Source organism: Phyllobates terribilis, unplaced genomic scaffold (genome assembly GCF_046119375.1).
Source record: "Phyllobates terribilis strain yellow unplaced genomic scaffold, ASM4611937v1 Scaffold_5__5_contigs__length_657084704, whole genome shotgun sequence".
Lineage (NCBI taxonomy): Eukaryota > Metazoa > Chordata > Amphibia > Anura > Dendrobatidae > Phyllobates > Phyllobates terribilis.
This window is the reverse complement of record NW_027362765.1, coordinates 372,638,699-372,661,106: the sequence shown is the minus strand read 5'-3', so window position 1 is coordinate 372,661,106 and position 22,408 is coordinate 372,638,699. Positions and strand designations below refer to the sequence as shown.

At 45.3% G+C, this 22,408-nt stretch overlaps 1 protein-coding gene across 1 annotated transcript in view; it reads right to left on the bottom strand.

The window, feature by feature from the left end:
* Positions 1-13,888: 13,888 nt before the first annotated feature.
* Positions 13,889-22,408, bottom strand: part of LOC141273220 (uncharacterized) — a 35,193-nt gene continuing 26,673 nt past the window's right edge. The window contains exons 8-9 of the mRNA XM_073684791.1: positions 21,752-21,758; positions 13,889-15,141 (exon numbers count right to left, since the gene is read on the bottom strand). Coding sequence (XP_073540892.1) covers positions 14,589-15,141; positions 21,752-21,758 — 560 coding nt within the window. The 3' untranslated portion in view covers positions 13,889-14,588. The remainder of the gene's footprint in view (positions 15,142-21,751; positions 21,759-22,408) is intronic.

Genomic DNA, 22,408 nt, shown 5'->3' with positions numbered 1-22,408 from the left:
GGCGGGAGATGATGAGGGCGTGCACTAGGGTTTTTGTAGATTCGTGGTTGAAGAATGTGCGGATCTGGGAGATATTTTTGAGTTGCAGTCAGCAGAAAGTGGAAAGGGCTTGGATATGTGGTTTGAAGGAGAGATTAGAGTCTGGTGTTACCCCGAGGGAGCGAGCTTGCGGGACTGGGGAGAGAGGACAGCCATTGACTTTGATAGATAGATCAGATGGGGGGGTGGAGTGAGATGGCGGAAAGATGATGAATTCGGTTTTATCCATGTTAAGTTTTACAAATCTACCAGAGAAGAAGGATGAAATAGCAGACAGACATTGTGGGATTCTGGTTAGTAAGGAGGAGATATCAGGTCCAGAGAGGTAGATCTGTGTGTCATCAGCATAGAGGTGATAATGAAAGCCATGAGACTCTATGAGCTGTCCCAGGCCGAAGGTATAAATGGAGAAGAGCAGGGGTCCTAGAACTGAACCTTGGGGGACACCGACAGATAGGGGACTAGATGAGGAGGTGGTGTGTGAGACACTGAATGTCTTGTCTGTTAGGTATGACAAGATCCAAGATAGGGCCAAGTCTGTGATGCCGAGAGATAATAGAGTCTGTAGTAAGAGGGAATGGTCCACTGTGTCGAAGGCAGATGACAGGTCCAGGAGGAGGAGGACAGAGTAGTGCCGCTTGAATTTGGCGGTTAGTAGATCGTTGGTGACTTTAGTCAGGGCAGTTTCAGTGGAATGGTGTCACATTGTGTGCCAGTAAAGTTAGATAACAGTTAAGGTAAAATTTACTCCTGGAGAGTTCAAACTGTGGACAATCTTGTCTGATGCTCCAACAATAGTCAGCCATCATATGCACATTCCAGCTACCCTGATACAGTCTCACTATGACCTTCAAATCTTGATGGAATCATTCACCTTGCTCATCAGTGACTGTACCAAGGTTTTCAGGGAAGTTAGCAAGATGGCTATACAGAAAATGCATCTTGATGCTCTTGTTGCTGTAGTAATGGGGAAGGAAGTACCTTCCCTCTGGCACTAAAAGGGTTAAAGAGTATGTTCCCTACAGTTAGATCTCTCTGGGCTGCAGTTAGGTCCAGTTAAGCTGTGATAATCCAGACCAGTAGAGGGAGAGGGAACCCAGTGCTATGGTTGAGCACAGGATGTGAATAAATGCTCTGTCACTGATATGTTTCCATGTGGGCTGTAGTATTGGTAGCCAGCCACAAGATGCCACTGTCCCGAATGCAGATGACAGGTTAAGTCTGCCAGTAGGATTTCAGGCATTTAGGACAGTGAGAGTTAAAGGGGTTGTCCAGTACTTTTAAAAATATTGCAATGTGTTTTAATGATAAATAGAAGCTTCTTTCTAATTACCTCCTGGTGCTGTTTCTGCATGTGAGTGGCGCTATCCGCAGCCGCTCACAGGCAGCACGTGACCCCCGGCTGCAGCTGGCTCTGACATCCGCTGACATCACAAGTCCAGGCTGCAGCCAAGGGTCCCTCTTCCGCATTCCACCGGTGGCTGCTGGGCTGTGGACGGGGTTACCTTGCGCGTCACACCCGGCATCCATCGAGCGCTCTCCCCTGTCCCCATTCCTGTCCAGTGGATACTGGGTGTGACGCGGGGAATAACCCCGCTCACATCCCAGCGCAGAGTCACGCCTTACTTGACATGACGTCAGCGGGGGGTCACGTGCTGCCTATGAGCGGCCACTGATAGCGCCGCTCACAGGCAGAAACAGCACCAGGAGGTAATTAGAAAGAAGCTTCTATTTATCATTAAAACACATTGGAATATTTTTAAAAGTACTGAACAACTCTTGTAATTGTGTGTGAGGACAGCCCATAGAGGGTGGACAAATTAGGAAAATCTCTGGTTAGTTTCTAGTAGCAGGAAGTGAAAGTTCAGTGAGAGATTGGGACAGTACGGGCAGCCTCAGTAAAGTGGCTGCTAGGGCAGACGTGAGCCCCATACCCCAGACAGTGGATCACCAAGGAGAACAATCCCTCCACAAGAGTCCCCTTAGCCGGCCTGAGAAACTCAAGAGAGTCATTGAGGACCCGGGGGCACATTCTGTCTGCAGGCTGCAGAAGAAGTCAGGACTCAAACCTAAGATGTGGGGAGAACTAGGATCCGGATATACTGTGTAAGGCAGCGCTAGTCATCATACTGGGGGACACTCGCTGCACCGGGTCAATTAAAGCACACATGCAATGTCTTTCCGGTATTTCACAATGCTGCAGTTTATTGTTTATCATAAACCGCTTTTCACACAGTCCATCTTAGTATATCACCGGCATATTTACACACATAACATCAGGGAGTCTCTCAAGTAGCAGACAGGCCCACTTGGCCCAAATTACAGCCTTCAGCAAGGTAATAGCATAAATGTCCACATTAAGCAGTATTTTTACCTTTGCCGGGTTTTGGCTGCTTCATTCCATTTGGTTTGCCACCACTGTGGCTTTAGGGCTTTCCCAGGTGGGGGTCTCCAGCCCTCGTTCCCTCAAAGACTACTGGAATGTTTCACACACACATCCAGTCTTCGCCTTCCAGGACTCTTGCCTTCCAAGCCGGCTTTCCCTGCAAGGCCACTGGCATCTACACACAGGATCCAGCCTCGACCTTTCAGGATGCCAGGCTTCACTGTATCACGGTCTCCCACATGGGAACAGGCCTCACGCCTAACACACCTGTCTCAAATCTATCAGGGTTTATATATCCATCCAATGCACACAGACAGGACCTTGCTGATGTCACAGTCATGTGATCAGACCTTTTGTGTGCATAGGACCTGTGCGGTGTCACAATCATGTGACCAGTCAGCTGAGGGGGAGGTACCTGGTCGGCCAAAACATACCCTGGATCATTACAGTAATGCCAAGCAAGTTGCTGCATTACATATCCCCCACCCCCCCGCTGTTCAAACTTGTGGGGTTGAACACATAATATACACAATCGCCTCATATCCCACAGTTCATACAGAGACCATGTACTTGTCAATTATGCTGTTCAGCCCCTGGAATATTAGTCAATGACATTAGCCCATTCCTTAGGGACCTACCATCTGTCATTGTCACTGACTTGGTCAAGTCACATTTCCGGGTTGTAACTTTGTCAGACCTCCCCCGCTCCCAGCGGTCAGTCGTAACCTTGTCAGACCTCCCCAGCTCCCAGCGGTCAGTACAGTAGTGCGACTCACATGCCCTTGTATCTAAGGTCCGGTTCGACTCCGTATTGTCTCGTCCTCTATTGGGTCGTTTGTATGGGCCACTCAAACCTGAGTTACTGGAGGTCTAAACCCACGCCCACTACTCTCAGGACATCTTGAAAGGTCCCTAACTTCAGCTGTGGCTGTTCTCTTACTTAGGGGGCCCTTTCTCTGTCTGGTCTCACAATTTCAAGACGGCTGCCATCTTCTGCTGCTCAGGCGATGTTGCCTTTCCATTTGCAGTCTGGCGAGATTCAACTGTTCTACCTCTCGCAGGTAGGTCTCTCTGTACTCGATCAGCATGCGTATATATGCCAGGCTTTCTTCCGTTCCTACAGCGGAGAATGACACCATGCCGTCTTCATCTGGTATCCAGTCCTGACGATCACGTGGACAGCTTACTTTCACCACACCAGACTTCTTTACCATCATCTGCATGGCTTGGCCATTTCTCCCAATGAGCTTTCTCACGAGCACATGAGGCACCCGGATGACCTCTTCGCGCAGACTGTGAGCTTTTCTCCTAAGCTCCAGTTGTCTAACGGCTTGTTCTGTCTTCAACCGGAGAAACCACTTTGTGCGAATACATCGCCAGTGCATGTCACTTAGGATTGCCACCCTCTTCACTGTGACTTCGGTCGTGGACAGGACCACTAGCTGTTTAGCTCCTGAGGTCGAGTACACCTTACAGGCTCCCACGGCCTTCTTAAACGCTTCATGCACGGACTCACTGGTGCATTCTTCTCTCAAATCCTCGGGTACATCTATGAGGCACTTGTACCGAGAGGTTTCTGTCTCACCAGTAGTCTCCAAACGATCATCTAGCTCAGGTTTCAGGGGCAACTGACTTTCAACTTCTTCACCCTGTATGCTTTCCCTGAGCTGACTCACAGCTACAACTGCACAAATTTTCGTCTTGACCACTTCCATTTCAATTTTATCTTCTGTTAACACTCTCTTAGCTCTCCTCAGGTCCCACTTCTCACGGTATAAGGGAGTGAGTGCAACTTGTTTGTTTTTTCCCTTCTCCAAGGAGGCCTCGTTCACTGAGTGATACTTTGCCAGGCGACTTTTGAGCCCGAAAACTTCTCCCTCTAGCTCTGCTACTCGCCTCTCAGCAGCCCATCTCTGAAGCTCTTCCTGCTTCAACTGCTCCTTTAACAGTAGAGTTCCCTCAGACCTCTCTGTCTCCAATGCGCCCACTCGGCTCTCAACAGCTAGTCTCTCAAGCTTCTCTTGCTTCATATGGACTTGTAGCATCTCCTTGAGCTCCTTGATCTCGGCTCTTACTTCCACCGAATCACCCGAGCTCGTACTATTTGAGGAGGTATCTGTTTCATACCTCCCATCTCCAGTGGCCAACTCCTGGCCCTGGTCTGTGGCTTCTCCGACAGACTCCTCCATCTTTTTCGGCTCAGCCTCCATCTTGCTGACTCTCTCCTCAAGGCACGTCTCTGCCCTCTGGAGACCATCACAGAACGTCTGCAGCTCCTTCACCTGATCTTCCAGACCTAGGGTCTTTCTGCGGAGATCACCATTTTCACGACGGGTGTCCTGCAGAGTGGTCTCAACCACTTGGCGCATGTGCTCTGCATCCGCCTTAACTTCCTCTAGTTTTTCGGTAACCTTGAGGAGATCCTCATAGTCTCTCTTAGTTTGTTGCAGTTCCCTATTGAACTTTTCATGCCTCTTTTCTGCCTCTTCCAGGGCGGATAGCTCTCGGTCTCGCTGATACAGAGAATCCACCAGTCGCTCCTTCTCCTGCATTAGGGGCTTTACTTGGTCCTGGAATTGCTGCAGCTCCCTCATGAGTTCACCATGCTCCTTCTTTGAGTCACGCAGCTCCCGGTTGAACTGTTCGCGCAGTCGTTCTAGGTCTTGATCACGTCCAGAAACTTCAACCTGCAGCGTCCCTTTTAAGGCAGACAGCACCCTATCCCTCTGGTGTAGACCCTCATCCAGCCTTTGCTTCTCCTGTATCAGCTCCAACTGTACCAGGGCAAAACGATCTTTCATCTCGCATAACTCATCTTCAGACATCGCTTTGTCAAACTGCAACCGCACAACCTCCTCTTGGGTTCTGCGGAGGTCCTTTTTCATTTCTTGGAACACTTCCTTCCATTGGTTACTTTCCTCCAGGTTTTCCCATAGTTGCTGCACGTCACTCTGCCACTGCTGCCTGATAGGCTCCAGCTCTTGGTCAGGACTGGCCGCCTCCTCTTTCAGGGCTATCAGATCCTTCTGTCTCAGTACTGTACCGGAGGTTGCTACTGGCAACGTCATCTCCTCTTCTGCCTCTAAAGGAGAATCCACACTTGAAACAAAGGCACACAGTACTACATTTTCTTTAATTTCACTTGCAGCAAAGACTACCGGAGCAACCTTTTTGTGGCTCTTGCGCTGTCTACGACGAGAGGGGGACTCTCTCCCCTCGTCTAGCCCCTCCTGACTGAACTCTCTTTCTACTTTTGTAGTGTCACCGTCAGTTGTGGGGTCTGCGTCACTCCCTATGGTGTCGTGGACCAACAAGTCACCTCCCACCTCAACATCATCCCCTTCTACTGGAGCTACTCCATTATCAACGGTCACATTGTCATTTTTAAGCGGTACCAACCCACCATCAGTAAATTTTTGTTGATTTTCTATACTCCACGCTGTTTTGAACAACCGCCCCTTTTTTAGACTCCACCCCCTTTTTAACAACCACACCCGTAGGGGAATTTTTACAAGAAAAATCAACAATAGTCTTAGGACTCAGTTCACAACAGCTCTTACCACCTCCCCGGGCACTCTGGGATTACAATGGCGCCCCCGGAGAGTTCACAGAATGGTTCACTGCTGCCATTCTATACGGTGCCCACAGCTCCTGCGGTTCCAGCACCATGTCCAGTAGACGTTTCTCAAATTCCTGCTGTGGTTTTAACAGGCACTTTAATCGCTCAATAGCTTCAGACTCATTTGCTGCTCCCTTCACAGCCATCTTTATCTGCTCCTGCATTTCTTCAGGACCCTCCATTTTTCTGCAGGACGTTTGCAGCCAGTCATCCAACCCGTCTGGGGATATTGCTCCATTCACAGCCATCGCGGTACGCTGTTCACACACACCGCTCTCCCCAGAAAATTTTCGTGGCCCCACCGAGCCACAGCAAAACCGTATATGAGTGCGATGACAATCTTCACAACCCCACCGAGTTGCAGCCAGATGCTTTAACCTTCGTGACCCCGCTGAGTCACAGCAAAATGCTTTAATCTTCGTGACCCCGCCGTTGCCCCTAGCGACCGAGCTGCAGTTGCCCCTAGCAACCGGGCTGCAGTTGCCCGCATTCTCGAACCATATGTAAGGCAGTGCTAGTCATCATACTGGGGGACACTCGCTGCACCGGGTCAATTAAAGCACACATGCAATGTCTTTCCGGTATTTCCCAATGCTGCAGTTCATTGTTATTATTATTATTAATTTTTTAAAGCGCCATTGATTCCATGGCGCTGTACATAAGGGGTTACATACAAAATAAGAATATCGCTACAGTAAGCAGACTAATAAAGATAGACTGGTATGGAGGGAAGAGGACCCTGCCCTTGCGGGCTTACATTCTACGGGAATGGGGAGGAGACAGTAGGTTGGGGGGTTGCAGTAGTAGTAGCTTCGGCGTTGTTGAGGAGGCAGCGGGGTCATGGCAGGCTGTAAGCTTGTTTGAAGAGATGGGTTTTCAGGTTCCGTCTGAAGGATCCGGATGTGGTGGATAATCGGACGTGTTGAGGCACAGAATTCCAGAGGATGGGGGATATTCGGGAGAAATCTTGGAGGCGATTGCGTGAGGAATGGATAAGTGTGGAGGAGAGAAGGAGGTCGTGGGAGGACCGGAGGTTACGTGAGGGAATATATCGGGAGATTAGTTCAGAGATGTACGGAGGAGAGAGGTTATGAATGGCTTTGTAGGTCAGTGTTAGTAGTTTGAACTGGATGCGCTGGGCAATTTGGAGCCAGTGAAGCGATTTGCAAAGGGGCTTAGCAGAGGAGTAGCGAGGCGAGAGGTGAACGAGTCGTGCAGCAGAGTTGAGGATGGACTGGAGGGGTGCGAGAGTGTTAGCAGGGAGGCCACAGAGGAGGATGTTGCAATAGTTGAGGCGAGAGATGATGAGGGCATGCACAAGCAGTTTAGTAGAGTTCGGGTTGAGGAAAGGTCGGATTCTGGAAATATTTTTGAGCTGGAGGCGACAGGAGGTGGCGACAGCTTGGATGTGGGGTTTGAAGGACAGGGCAGAGTCAAGGGTTACAGCCTTCAGCAAGGTAATAGCATAAATGTCCACATTAAGCAGTATTTTTACCTTTGCCGGGTTTTGGCTGCTTCAGTCCGTTTGGTTTGCCACCACTGTGGCTTTAGGGCTTTCCCAAGTGGGGGTCTCCAGCCCTCGTTCCCTCAAAGACTACTGGAATGTTTCACACACACATCCAGTCTTCGCCTTCCAGGACTCTTGCCTTCCAAGCCGGCTTTCCCTCCAAGGCCACTGGCATCTACACACAGGATCCAGCCTCGACCTTTCAGGATGCCAGGCTTCACTGTATCACGGTCTCCCACATGGGAACAGGCCTCACGCCTAACACACCTGTCTCAAATCTATCAGGGTTTATATATCCATCCAATGCACACAGACAGGACCTTGCTGATGTCACAGTCATGTGATCAGACCTTCTGTGTGCATAGGACCTGTGCGGTGTCACAATCATGTGACCAGACAGCTGAGGGGGAGGTACCTGGTTGGCCAAAACATACCCTGGATCATTACAGTAATGCCAAGCAAGTTGCTGCATTACAACTGTCACTGGTGAGAAAGATTCTCTATGGCTAGAGAACAAGGCAACAGAGATGCTTTACTTAAATTGGAAACCAGGGCTGAAGTTCTGTCAAGTAAGGGGAAAGACGACAACCATTAGGGCCTTATCCATTATATCTGCCTGTAAATATTATACATATTCCTCTTCCCCAAGTAAAGTCCCAGTTATTGTTATGAACCTCGTGTCCTCAGAATTTAAAGCTGACCTGGTTCCAGAAGAGAAATGCCTGGAGACAGACGCGACTGGCTGGTCTGAAGTAAGTGGAAAGCACCAGATACACTGCAGCACATCAGAGGGAGGACACATCTTGTCTGTAGGGTGCCAGAGCGAGCAGGGGCCATAGCTCGCCCACGACTACTTCGCTGGGGCACCTTACATTGCAACCAAGCATTTTGTACCTCTCAAAGAGTTTCTGGACAATTTCAGTGTAATTGTTTGCTCATTTATTTCCAGGAAAGTCCTTGACAAGGTCTTTGAAGGATAGCCAAGCAGTTCTGTCCCATTGAAATGTTCATCTTTGATGAATTGCCAAATTTGTGGACCATCAAACACAACAGCCTTTAATTTTTCAAAGGGCAGGCTAGGAAATGCCAAAATTAGGTACTTGAAACAGTCTCCTTAAGTTGGCAAAGCTTTAATGAATTGCTTCATGAGACCCAGTTTCATGTGCAGAGGTGGGAATGTAGTGTTCTTTCTGTCAACAAGTGGGTGATGTAGAATGTTTGGATCACCAGGTTTGAGGTCAAATCTTGGATGCCAATTGCTCTCCACCCAATGCTTCTCATGAGCTCTGCTGTCCCCACATTCACAGAAAACAAGGACACTTGGTGTATCCGTGTTGCTGACCAAGAAGTAAGCATACCATTTTAAGGTCAACACAGATTAACCAATTGTGTTTTTGATATTGCAACAAGTCAATGACTCTCTTTATGCCTCCGTATTCTTCACAAAGAGGAACTGAATAGCCAATTGTGACTGCACTAAATAAATTGCTATTGTGGAGGAGGACACACTTTAAACTCCATTTTGAGCTATCGATGAAGAGTCGCCATTCATTTGAGTTATAGATTGGAATTCCCAATTCCTCAATTAAACCATGCATGTTGTGGCAATACACAAAGCCACTGTCACTTCTAAAGTATTGCAGAAATACACTTTCTATGGATCGAGAATAGGATACCTTTGCTCCTTTTTCAAGCAAGTTTTCTCATGCGGTCTTGATGCTAGGAATTCTTAAGCCTTTTTTGATAGTTCCAAATCTCGTACCAAATCGTTCATCTCATGCTGGTCAAATCCTTTACGTACTGAGAAATCTTCAATTTCAAAATCTTCATAATTACTGACACGTTCTTGAAAAGAGGTTAGCTCAGGGAAAACTGGTACTGGATTTCAGCTGACTGAGGCACTGGACGTACAGTTATGGATAAAATGATAGAAGCCTGATTAATGTGTTTAATTACTGTTTTTGGCAGAAAAGCTCATACAACATGGGAAAAAAATAATGACTAGGTGTAGGTGAGTAATGGGCAACCAACAAAATCAATAGTCATGACATGCATGCTGTTAATTAGGTGTAAATGACTTTAATGAAAGGGGGTTGTTCTAATTAATATCAGCGTGGAGTTCAATTAGTGAGGTCATTCATTCTGTGAAGAAACAGGTGCCAATTATGACCCTTATTTAAAGAAGGCGGGCAGCAAATGTTATACCTAATAGCTTTAACCCATGATCAGTGAGTAAAATGGGTCCTTCCAGATATTGTACAAAAGAGGAAAAAACTTTGATCGAGAAGTTGATTGGAGAGAGGAACACATATAGAGAAGTGCAGAAAATAATTGGCTGATCAGCTAAAAAGATTTCCGATGCTTTAAAATGGCAAACAAAACTTGAAACACGTGGTGGGAATATAAATACTACCATCCGCATAGATCAAAGAAGCACAAGTATGGCAAAGAAGCATCCAATGATCAGCCCCAGGAAGATCAAAGAAGATCTTCAGTTACCTGTGAGTCCTGCAACCATCAGAAGATGCCTACATGAAGCCAAACTATTTGCAAGAAACCCTCGTAAAGTACCATTTCTGAAAAAAAGACGTGTTGAAAAGGTTACAGTTTGCCAAAGAACACATTGACTGGCCTAAAGAGGAGTGACGCAACATTCTATGGACAGATGAGGGCAAAATTGTCCTTATTGGGTGTTAAGGCTGCAGAAAATTTGTGAGACGACTTATAAATACTGAATTCAAGCCACAGTACACTATGAGGACTTTAAAACATCAAGGTGTAAGCATAATGGTTTGGGATTGTTTCTCATACTATGGAGTTGGGCTTATTTATCGCAAACCAGGAACTATAGACCAGTTGAATATATCAAAATACTGGAAGGCGTCGTTTTACTGTATGCTGAAGAAGAAATGCCCTTGAATTGGGTGTTTCAGCAGGACACCACACCAGCAAGCAGGCAACATCCCGGTTCCAGACCAACAAGATTGATGTTTTCAAATGGCCAGCCCAATCCCCAGACCTCAATCTGATTGAGAATTTGTGGAGTGACATAAAAAATTTTTGTTTTTTGATACAAAACCTAAGAATGCAGAAGAACTGTGGAATGTAGTCTATAGTCAGCTTGGGCTGGAATATCGGTTTGCAAGTGTCAGATGTTAGTTGACTCCATGCCACAAAGAGGTAAAGCAGTTATCAGAAATAAAAGGTTACATAACTAAATATTAGTGTAACAGAAAAGCTATGTCTGGAAACACATTTCAGTTTATACTATAAATATTCGAGTTTGTAAATGAAAATGCAGACACGGCTATTTTTTGAGCAGTCTAATTCCCTTTTCTTCATTTTCAGTTTAAAAATTGATATTTTGTTCATGTTTTCATTTGGAATTGAATGTGCAGTTCTCCAAGTGCCTTTGTGGATATGGAAATAAATGCTATTATGAGGGTTAAGCTTTTTCTCAGTAGTTTTAAACACACTGCTATTATTTTACACATAACTGTATAGCTGATGGTAGACTATGATACTCTTATTTTATATTTATTTTTTTCGTTATATCCTGAAGATTTCTCTTTACAAAAGTAACAGTTACTGGAACCATCTCTTAGCTCTCACCAAACCATAGGTATACCAAATGGCATCTTATCACGTGTTCCCTTCGTCAACATCTGTAAATTCTCGACACTCTGCTTGTACATCTTGTGAGGTGTCCAAGACAGTCATGTCCTAAAGTGTTGGCACCCTTTAAATTATTCCAGAAAATGAAGTATTTCTCCCAGAAAATTAGTGCAATTCCACATGTTTTGTTATACACGTTTATTTCCTTTGTGTCAATAGGAACAACACTGAAGAAACAAAGGAAAAAAAGGCAAATTGGACATAATTTCACACAAAACCCCCAAAATGGTCAGGACAAAATTATTACCACCCTCAGCTTAATATTTGGTTGCACACCCTTTGAAATATGTAAGTGCAATCAATCACTTCCTATAACCATCAACAAGCTTCTTACACCTCTCAACTGGAATTTTAGATGACTCTTCTTTTGCAAACTGCTCCAGGTCTCTCATATTTGAAGGCGCCTTCTCCCAACAGTTATTTTAAGATCTCTCCAGGTGTTTTAATGGGATTTATATCTGGACTCATTGTTGCCATTTCAGAACTCTCCAGTGCTTTGTTTCCATCAATTTCTGGGGGCTTCTTGCATGTTTGGGGTCATTGTCCTGCTGGAAGACCCTTGACCTATAATGCAAACCCAGCTTTCTGACATTGGGCACTACATTGCCACGCAAAATCCTTTGGTAATTTTCAGGTTTCATGATGCCTTGCACACAGTCAAGACACTCAGCGCCAGAAGCAGCAAAACAACCCCAAAACATCTCTGAACCTCCACCATATTTGACCGTAGGTACTGTGTTTTTTTCTTTGTAGACCTCATTCCGTTTTCGGTAAACAGTTGAATCATGTGCTTTACCAAAAAGCTCTATCTTGGTCTCATGTGTCTACAAGACGCTTTCCCATGTACATTTTGGTAAACTGCAATCTAGCTTTTTTATGTTTCTCATCAGACCAGAGAATCTTATTTCTCATAGTCTGGGAGTCCTTCATGTGTTTTTAGCAAACTCTATGCAGGCTTTCATATGTCTTGCACTGAGGAGAGGCTTCCTTTGGGCCACTATGCCATAAAGGCCCGACTGGTGGAGGGCTGCAGTGATAGTTGACTTTGTGGAACTTTCTCCCATCTCCCTACTGCATCTCTGGAGCTCAGCCCCAGTGATCTTGGGGTTCTTCTTTACCTCTCTCACCAAGGCTCTTCTCCCATGATTGATCAGTTTGGCTGGACAGCCAGGTCTAGGAAGACTTCTGGTGGTCCCAAACTTTTTCCATTTAAGGATTATGGAGGTCACTGTGCTCTTAGGAACCTTGAGTAATGCAGAAATTCTTTTATAACCTTGGCCAGATCCGTGCCTTTCCACAATTCGGTCTCTGAGCTCCTTGGGCAGTTCCTTTCAGCTCATGGTCATAAGTATTCAGCAAAGGGGCTGAATACTTATGACCATGTGATATTTCAGTTTTTCTTTTTTAATAAATTTGCAAAAATTTCTACATTTCTGTTTTTTTTTTTCAGTCAAGATGGGGTGCAGAGTGTACTTTAATGTGAAAAAAAATGAACTTTTTAGAATTTAGCAAATGGCTGCAATGAAACAAAGAGTGAAAAATGTAAAGGGGTCTGAATACTTTCCGCACCCACTGTAAGCTCTACATAAAAATACTATGTCCCATTTCAACCTCAGTTTAGGCAGTACTTTTGGCCAGATGGCAACAGAGACCTCTACAATGGGAAAATATTTCCTATTGAACAGGAATCCATCGTTCCTAAAAAGGATCAATATCCTTCATCATTGGGATGTATTAACAGAAGCATACAGTCTAGATCACGTGAAGTCATTATCGGTCTTTACTCCTCTTTGGTCAGACCTCATCTGGAATACTGTGTACAGTTTTGGGCACCACATTTTAAAAAAGACATAGACAAACTGGAGCAAGTTCAGAGAAGAGCGACCAGAATGGTGACTGGTCTGCAAACCATGTCCTATGAGGAACGGTTGCAGGATTTGGGAATGTTTAGCTTGCAAAAAAGAAGACTGAGAGGAGACTTAATAGCTGTCTACAAATATGTCAAGGGCTGTCACATTGTAGAAGGATCATCTTTATTCTCATTTGCACAAGGAAAGACTAGAAGCAATGGGATGAAACTAAATGGGAGGAGACACAGATTAGATATTAGAAAAAACTTTTTGACAGTTAGGGTGATTAATGAGTGGAACAGGCTGCCACGAGAGGTGGTGAGTTCCCCTTCAATGGACGTCTTCAAACAGAGGCTGGACAGACATCTGTCTGAGATGATTTAGTGAATCCTGCTTTGAGCAGGGGGTTGGACCAGATGACCCAGGAGGTCCCCTCCAACTCTACCATTCTATGATTCTATAATTGTATAACCTAAATATAGGATTAATGAGGGGCCAAGAGAATTGGTGAGCCATTGGGAACGTCCACTCATCCAATTTGAGTGAGATAAAAGGTAATTGCCAAAGACCTCTACAATAATCGGACCAAGATTAGAGGGAATGTAGTAAGAATATACTCAGAAGAGGAGAATTTAATCGCCTTTACTGTGGTGTGAAAGGGCCCGCAAACAAAATTTTATACAATTATCCTTTATGAAAATTTAATTTAAAAAAAGCAGAAAATATCCTAGAAATTTGTAGACTCATCACCTAATGTACATGTATTCTCTGTGCTTTTGTAGCGCCGGCGTCCCTGCATGCTGCCCCTCTTCCATGTCAGGGACGCCAGCTCACTCACCGCTGTGACCCCCGTCTTGCACTTCCTCCTCCTTCCAGGTCGGCGACTGCCCGGAGTGCATGCAGATTCCCGAGCACTGTGCTTAGGGCGCACGCACTCCCTGTCTCTTAAAGGGGCCGCACACGCCATCCTAAAGTATGCCTAGCCAATAGCTGGAGGACACTTATTGTTTAAGGCACCTCCTCCAGCATGGAGGTGCCTGAGCAACGTTGTATGTCTGTTTCTAACACGCTTGCTAGTTCTCAGGTCCAAGTGCTCATATTCAATATAACTGACTGTCTATCAGCCATGCCCAGCTGCCTATCAGACGTGCTTGCCAGCTGGTCTACCTATCAGCCTGTGCCTGCCAAGTCTACCATTCCTGTCCGTCCCTGCCTCCTGTTCTTTGGGGGTCAGTTGCCATCCACCTGAGGTCAGTCCTGATGTAGCACCTGGTTCCGCCTCCCTTGTCTCTCCTCGGATCGCAGTATCAGTCGCCGTGCATCCAAGGTTGGCTTGGTGAGGTACCTAGTCACGCCCCTCCAAGCTCTCCTCAGATCACGGCACGGTCGTTCCACCACCCAGTCCGATATAGCTTTAAAGATGTTTATTGGTAATTGCATACATTTCATAAAATACATGCAATTTTTTTTAATGTAAATTAAGACTTATTTTATTGGCAAACATTTCCTACATTATGAACATGGATATGGTTTCTCACCTGTGTGAATTTTCTGGTGTTTAACAAGATAAGATTTCTTGTTAAAACATTTCCCACATTGTGAACATGAATACGGCTTCTCACCCGTGTGAATTCTATGATGCGTAACAAGATCTGACTTCTGGGTAAAAAATTTCCCACATTCTGAACACATATATGGCTTCTCCCCAGTATGCCTTCTCTCATGTATGACGAGACTTGATTGACGTGTGAAATGTTTGCCGCATTTTGGGCATGAATATGGCTTCTCACCCGTGTGAATTCTATGATGAGTAACAACATCTTCTTTGCGGTTAAAAGATTTCCCACATTCTAAACATGAAAATGCTTTCTCCTGGGTGTGACTTCTTTGATGTCTACCAAGATGTGATTTAGCTGTAAAACATTTTCCACATTCTAAACATGCATACGGCTTCTCGCCAGTGTGACTTCTCACGTGTCTAATAAGATGTGAATGATGGTTAAAAGATTTTCCACATTCTAAGCATGAAAATGGCTTCACATTTGTAGCAGACGTTTGATGTTTTCTACCCCTTCTGTTTGATGAATTAGAGGATGAGGGTATATGAAGGATATAGCCACGTTCTTCATGTGAAGCTTGTATGATATCTCGATTGTAGACTTTAAAATCCAACCTTTCATGCCTCTCTGAGCTTCTGGTATAGTCATCTGCCAAAAAAGTAAAAGTGTGTTACTATTTTATAACAATTTGCCCAATATAGCCGGAATTACACTTAGAACCACAATTCGTAAGGTTGCAGCATATGCTGACGATCTCCTGTTCTTTATCTCCTGCCCATAAATTTCAATCCCTTAAAGCTTTAATTTCAAATTAAATTAAAAAAAAAAATTGAAAGAGCCTAATATCTCTCTACCCTCGTTAATTAGGTCAATCCTAGCTGATTTTCTTATCTAACAAGTCAAAACTCTATTACCTCCTCAGAACTTCCCACCCTTCCTTCGTGCAATCAAGAGTGACCTAACTAAATGGTATAAAATAAATATCTGACCTTCCATGTTTTTTTTTAAAGTGCTATCAGTAGGCTTATAAATAGATCCTTTCACCCTACAACCTTTCCCGCACCGGCGTCTTCCCGCTCTGTGCTGCCTGTGACGGCTCAGCAGAGGGCGCGGTGTAAAGACGTCACCGCGCCCTCTGACCTGAGACATCACAGTGCAGCAGCCGCGGAAGAGACCGGAGCTGCTGCAGAGGCACAAGGAGAGGCAAATATTGTGCTGGGGACCAGAGCAAGCGGGGGGGGGGGGGGGGAGCGGAAGTTGACACCGGCACAGCACCGCTCACGGGTCCCATAGCGAGCTGGGGTGCCCGACAGTGAGTGGGTCCCCCCGCCTGCTCAGGGCCCCGGCACTTGCCCGGGTGCTGATGCCGGCCAGCTGAGCAAGCAGGGGGGAGCGGGCGTTGACACCGGCACCGCACCGCTCATGGGTCCCATAGCGCGCTGGGGTGCCCGACCGTGAGTGGGTCCCCCCGCCTGCTCAGGGCCCCGGCACTCGCCCGGGTGCTGATGCCGGCCAGCTGAGCAAGAGGGGGGGGGGGGGGCGGGCGTTGACACCGGTACAGCACCGCTCACGGGTCCCATAGCGTGCTGGGGTGCCCGACAGTCAGTGGGTCCCCCCGCCTGCTCAGGGCCCTGGCACTTGCCCGGGTGCTGATGCTGGCCAGTGCTCTTCATAAAAGAGTGATTTTCTGTTTTTGAGTTTTATTTAGATCTTCATCTTATTTCATGAGTCATAACTTTTTTTTTCAGTAGACCGAGGTGTATGAAGGCTCGTTTTTTTTTAAATAAATGTCCTTGATCTGCTGAGGTTGGTGTACTTACTGTGAAAATCCATGTCAGTATGGATGTATAATCCTACATGAAATTTTCCTTTCTGATGTTTTAATCATCATTTTGCTCAATGCTCAATTTTATTTAATATAATTAATATCAGCATTATACAGCCATTCTGACATTGATTTTATAAGTAAATATCTTTTTTAAAACGCAACATGGAATTGTTGCATCCAGTGGATACGGTGAACATGACTGTGATCTGCATTCAGTGGCGACCACTCACCCGATGCGTTATCTGTAGGAATCTCCATTTTACTCTGCTCATCACCCCTCACACATGTCTCTTCTTTTTCCATTATATATGTAGTTTTCCTCTGATTCTGAACTTCAGCCTGATTCAAAAAGTGAAAAATGAAGACTGTAAAAGTTGCCAGGTACTTGGAGACGTCGCATATAATTTAGAAGACCAGAAAATATCATTAATTATCAGAACGACTGAAAATGAAAAAACGGCAAACAGCTGCAGGTCTCCTGTATAAATCCAACTTGTCGGTTCCTTATCTCAACCTTTTTCATAGCCAGAAAACCTGGGAGAAGATCCAGACAACCTGCAATGTCTGTGGTCATCTGCCTCCTCCGCCATGTATAAATCATATAATAATGGAGATTGGCAGAACACACGACCTGCACAGCCGCCTACATCAGATTCCTACAACTCCACCTACCTGATAATCCCGTGAACAGTCCTGAGGTCCGGGATGTCTCTCTAGCCTCGTCCTCTTACTGATTCTTACTGTAGGAAACACATATGTGATAAAATAAAGAGTCTGCTGCTGGGCAGGGAACCAAGCTGGGGAGGCACGGATTCAGGAAGTGCTCTGTGTGCCCAGAGCACTTAACATCTCATTTTCATGTGCATGAAAACACTAATTACTTGGGAATTTACCAATAGATAGAAGATATAAAGGTGTGGATGGATTTACATTTCGGTATACCCATTATACGCGTTTTGGTGGATTGATCTTGCTGACAGATTCTCCAATGTAGTAATGTGTTTCGCTTTATTTTTGCTCCTTCAGGAGCTACTCCACCTTCTTACAACAGCCGTATCTTCTGATCACACGCCGCTCCCATCCATAGAGGGTTATGTGACCAGACACATCACTCTTCATCCAGGTGTCGGAGCAGGACAGCATTTATGTTAATTCTATTTCAGATAACAAATCAAAAAGGGGACAAAAAATGGTCTTGGAGCAATATATTATTTATTATTAACGAAATGGCTAGAACCCCATATAGAAATCCCTCTCTAACAGGCCATAAAGCTTTTATTATTTACAGTTAAAATGCATAGAGGGTATTAAAATATTGTCCCTAATCTGACTATAACTACTGATGACACTCCGGGGTGCCACCATTTGTATAGCAGAATAGGACAAATAGTGTTTGAAGCAAGCGTCCCACCAACATGTTTCACTGCATATGCGGCGAAACAAGTTGGGAGTGTAAGGGTGTGACAGGGGCTGTCATATCCCTCTCCCTCTTGAGACAGTGTTTGTATAAAGTGCGTATTTTATTGCATTTTTGTGACTGTTATGATATGTAAAACTCCATAAAGTCTTATAAGTACGAAGTGATGTTCTCCGAATGTGTTGTGATAAATGTACAATGTATTGATGCATTAGATATAGGGAAAGGATAAGATCAGTACATAGGTTAAGATTTATCTATAAGATAGGATTGGGTATAGTGCAGTAGTGGGCACAATAATATCAGAAAGTAGACAGGTTAAGGATAGAAAGAGTTAATGTGTTCAGGATCAGCCCCAGTGTGGGAGGGGCAAGGCAGGACCAGTTAATAAGAGGAACACTTCCTGGTTAGTGAGAGTGTGAGATTGGATGGAGAGGGAGCAGTGGTTGAAGATCTGAGGACACGAGGAGAACCTGGGTTGTTCAGCAGCAAGAGAACGCAGGCATAAACTCGGAGCGGACATTCTTGGAACGTCCGGGGCCTATGGTCCAGCTGAGGTACTGAGAAGAGTGCCTCACTATCTTCCTAGGAGAGGAAGTCAGACTGAGAATCACATAAGGGAGTTGTGATGGGACTCACGGAAGCTACAGAGCCTGAAGGAGTATCCCAGGGGTCAGAGATGCCAGACCAGGAAGGGATAGCTCAGGGTGAACGAACAGCGGACATCAGAACGTGCTATACTTTGGACTTTGAAAACGGAAAAGTTTGTGCCCAATACTGCGTGTTTCAATATGATAAAATTGGACAGTTAAGTAAACTTCTTTATTACAAAACGAATTTGATGCCCCTTATTGTGTGTGTGGCGGTTCCTGAAGTTGAAGAATCGGAGACAGCAGAGGCCTGAGACCAATACGTGAGTGTTAAGCACCACACGCACAGCACAGGAGAATCGGGATACCATTTAGTTGTAGGGTACCAGGGTGTGGGAAAACAGGAGCCCCTCACCCATGAAGACCACCCTGCGCGCCTTACAGGGGGACGCGTGCTTTAAACACTGTTTGTCCTATTCTGCTATACAAATGGTGGCACATCTGGGCGTCATCAAATGAATTCATATAGGTGAAAAGTATAAAATCAATAATTATAGGCAGATTAGGGACAATATTTTAATACCCTCTACGCATTTTAACTGTAAATAATAAAAGCTAAGTTTTATGACATGTTAAAGAGGGATTTCCATATAGGGCTCTCCCCATTTAATAATTAATTATATTTCATGTTTGTATTTTAAAAGAAAGAAAGAAAAAAAAACTACATCCTGAACACAAGCGCAGGTTCTGAGTGTTACATTGGAGGATGCAGAGAGGTCTCATCATTGGCCTCTGTGGTGACCACTGCTCCTGTTCCAGTGATTGATGGAGGAGGTCACATGTCAGTCTGGACCAGAAGAACAAGTACAGAGACCATCAAAGGTCCCAAGAAGGGTTGGAATGAGAGTAGTGGGGATCAGTGAGGCAAATATTCTCTAATTTTCTTTCATATTTTTCAGTGGCTGAACAATGCCTTTAAGATTTTCCTAAATCTGCCAACCCCATTTTAACATATGTGTGTATTTAGTCCTGTCTATTACCTGGTGATGTGCGGGGCTGGGGAACCTCCATCATGACGTCCTTGTACCGATCCTTGTGCCCTTCTAGATACTCCCACTCCTCCATGGAGAAGTAGACGGTGACGTCCTGACACCTTATAGGAACCTGACACACACAATGATACCGTCATCCCCCCGATCCCTTCATAACGTCACTGTATAATGTCCCAGCATTCCCAGCAGTGTCACCTCTCCAGTCAGCAGCTCAATCATCTTGTAGGTGAGTTCTAGGATCTTCTGGTCATTGATGTCCTCATGTATCCGGAGGTTCGGTGGAGACCCCGGGATTGGGCTCACAGTTCCTCCCCGTCCTTCAGACACAGGGGCCTGATAGCGATCATTAGAGGTCTTCTTCATCACCGTGTAATCCTGTGTATGGAGAGATGCTGTAATAAATATCACTGTAGACATTTCCAGAGTCCTCACCTCTCCGGTCATATCATCTGTTATTACCATAGATGATGTAATGTGACGTCACCAGAATCTCTCACCTCTCCTGTAAGCTGGAAGAGGATCTCTAGGGTGAGATTTAGTATAGTCTCTGCCATATTTCTGTCTCTAATTCTATCCATTCTTGACAGTTCAATCAGGAAAATTCTCTTATGTAGAAGATACCAGCTCAGACAATCAGATATTGTCAGAATCTGAATAGCAAAAAGATGAGTCGATGGTAAATCATACAAAAGCCCTTGTAGAAAATACAATTACTGAAGATAATAAGAGAAAAAAAAACATTTAAAGGAGTATAATCTTGTTATGTGATACCAGGACATGCTATCACTTGATGATTGGGGTTCTGACCTCTGGAATCTCCACCGATCCCGAGAGTCTCATTGCTGATTCGGTGCTACTTCCCCTTCACTGTTCTTCCTGGACAATGACGCTCCCAGCCACCAGGCCCTGGAGGGAGGTGTCGGTGTCAAACCCCCATTGATCTGCTATTGATGACCCATAGCAAGGCTAGATCTTCAGTATTGAGATGGTTTTATAGGAGGTCATAAAGACCTAGTGTAGTGTGCGATGTATCCACAAGATTGGGCTTGTCTACAGAAAAATACGGCACTGCTTCTTATCGTGGAGGAAGGCGGCTCGGCTACTCAATAAAACTGATGTTAAAACATTGACAGTGATATATAGATGGGGACTACATGAAATGCTGAAGTCACTCAAGAAAAATGGCAAAAATTCAAAAATGATGAAGGATTCAGGTCAGAAACCACAAGGGTCCAGTTACATCATAATTACCAACTTTTCTAAATTGTTCTCTGGGAGGATTGCATCATGCAAAATGAGCAATTTTTTTAAAAAAATTCACAAATATACCCCATTTTTCACAGGCGAAGCTGCCTTACTAGAAGTTACTGCAGCACCCTAGAGATATGCCTACTTTCCTGGGGGTTTCCCCTTTTTGCAGGAGCCTGAGGTTTTTGGTCAAATGGTGGCAAAAAGTGACTAATCAGTAAGTGTATACACATCCTTGATGGGTTATTCCTAGTGGAATACCATTAATAGCAGCAGACCACGCGGTCGCAATGGAGCCGTTAGTCGGTGGAGGGGGGCAGGCAACCCCCTTCCACCCACCCCAAGTTCACAGTATCTCCATTCTCAGGATGCAGATACAGTTCAAAACAATGGTGGAGTAAGGAGCCACAGGCTTTCTGCGCCACCATTCAGCCTGAGCATCTGTGTCTCAGCACAGTACCATATTGCATGGAAAGCTATGGGGGGGTTATTGTACTGCAGGTGGGGAGGAGGTGGGTAACTGTGGGAGCCATAATACTGTGTGGGGGAATTATACTGTAAGGGGTGCGACTGGGGGCATCATACTGTGTGTGGGCACTTTAAGGACATCATGCTGTGTTGGCACTGTGAGGTAATCATGTGAGGGGTATTTTTAGGGGCATCACACTTTATGGGGGCCATGAAAGGAGTATTGTAGTGGGTGAGAACACTTTGAGAACTCAATCAGGGCAAAAATTACTGTTTTTGTGCCTAAATACGTGTCCCTCTTCCTGTGTTTAAAAGTTGGGAGGTATGCCCTTCTGTGACCCCGCCTGCACCTGCAAATATTTTCGTTGGTGGGGGGGGCAATAAGGATTTGTGCTATGAGACCCCATGATGTCTGTGTACATCCCTGGTTATTCCGAACACGTTATCACCTACCCATCAGATCACACAGCATCTTCTCTGTAAACTTTGTCAATGTAAGCCTATGAGAATCACATCAAGGCTCTCGCAGGATGACATTGAGTAAGCAACATTGTGTGGTCTGGGTAGTCAGACTGACGGTCATGTTATACGGAAGAAGGCGGCGATGTGTAAGTATATTAATACATACACAGAGTGCACAATACACAATGCACAGGGGATGGAAGATAATTTTCATTGCAGTGCAGCTTTACCTCAATGAAGATAAGAATTAAAATTGAAATTGACGTTGCTTCTTCACAGCAGGTTTTGCTGCGAAAAAAAAAAAGTAGCAAAAACGCCACGTGTGAACATAGCCTAAGGGTATGTACACACTGTCAGTGTTTGCTGCGGATTGGACGCAACGTGCAATCTGCAGCGGCCAGATGTTACAGCATAGTGGATGGGATTTATACAACTCCGTGCTCCTGCGGCTTATCCGTGTCTTCGCAGACCGCAGCATGTCTATTTCTCTTGCGGAGACGCAAGAGAAATTCTACAGTGCAAATGGATAGGATGCGGTGAAGCCGCATGTGTTCAATGAACACATGCGGCTTCACCTGCGTGCAGCTCTTTGGACGCAGCATAGAGTATGCTGCGTTCAAAGCGCTGCCAAAAATGATGGTGAGCACATACCCTAAAAGTAACACATTTTTTTTATGCTACAGACTGGAAATGACGTCAAATTAGGAA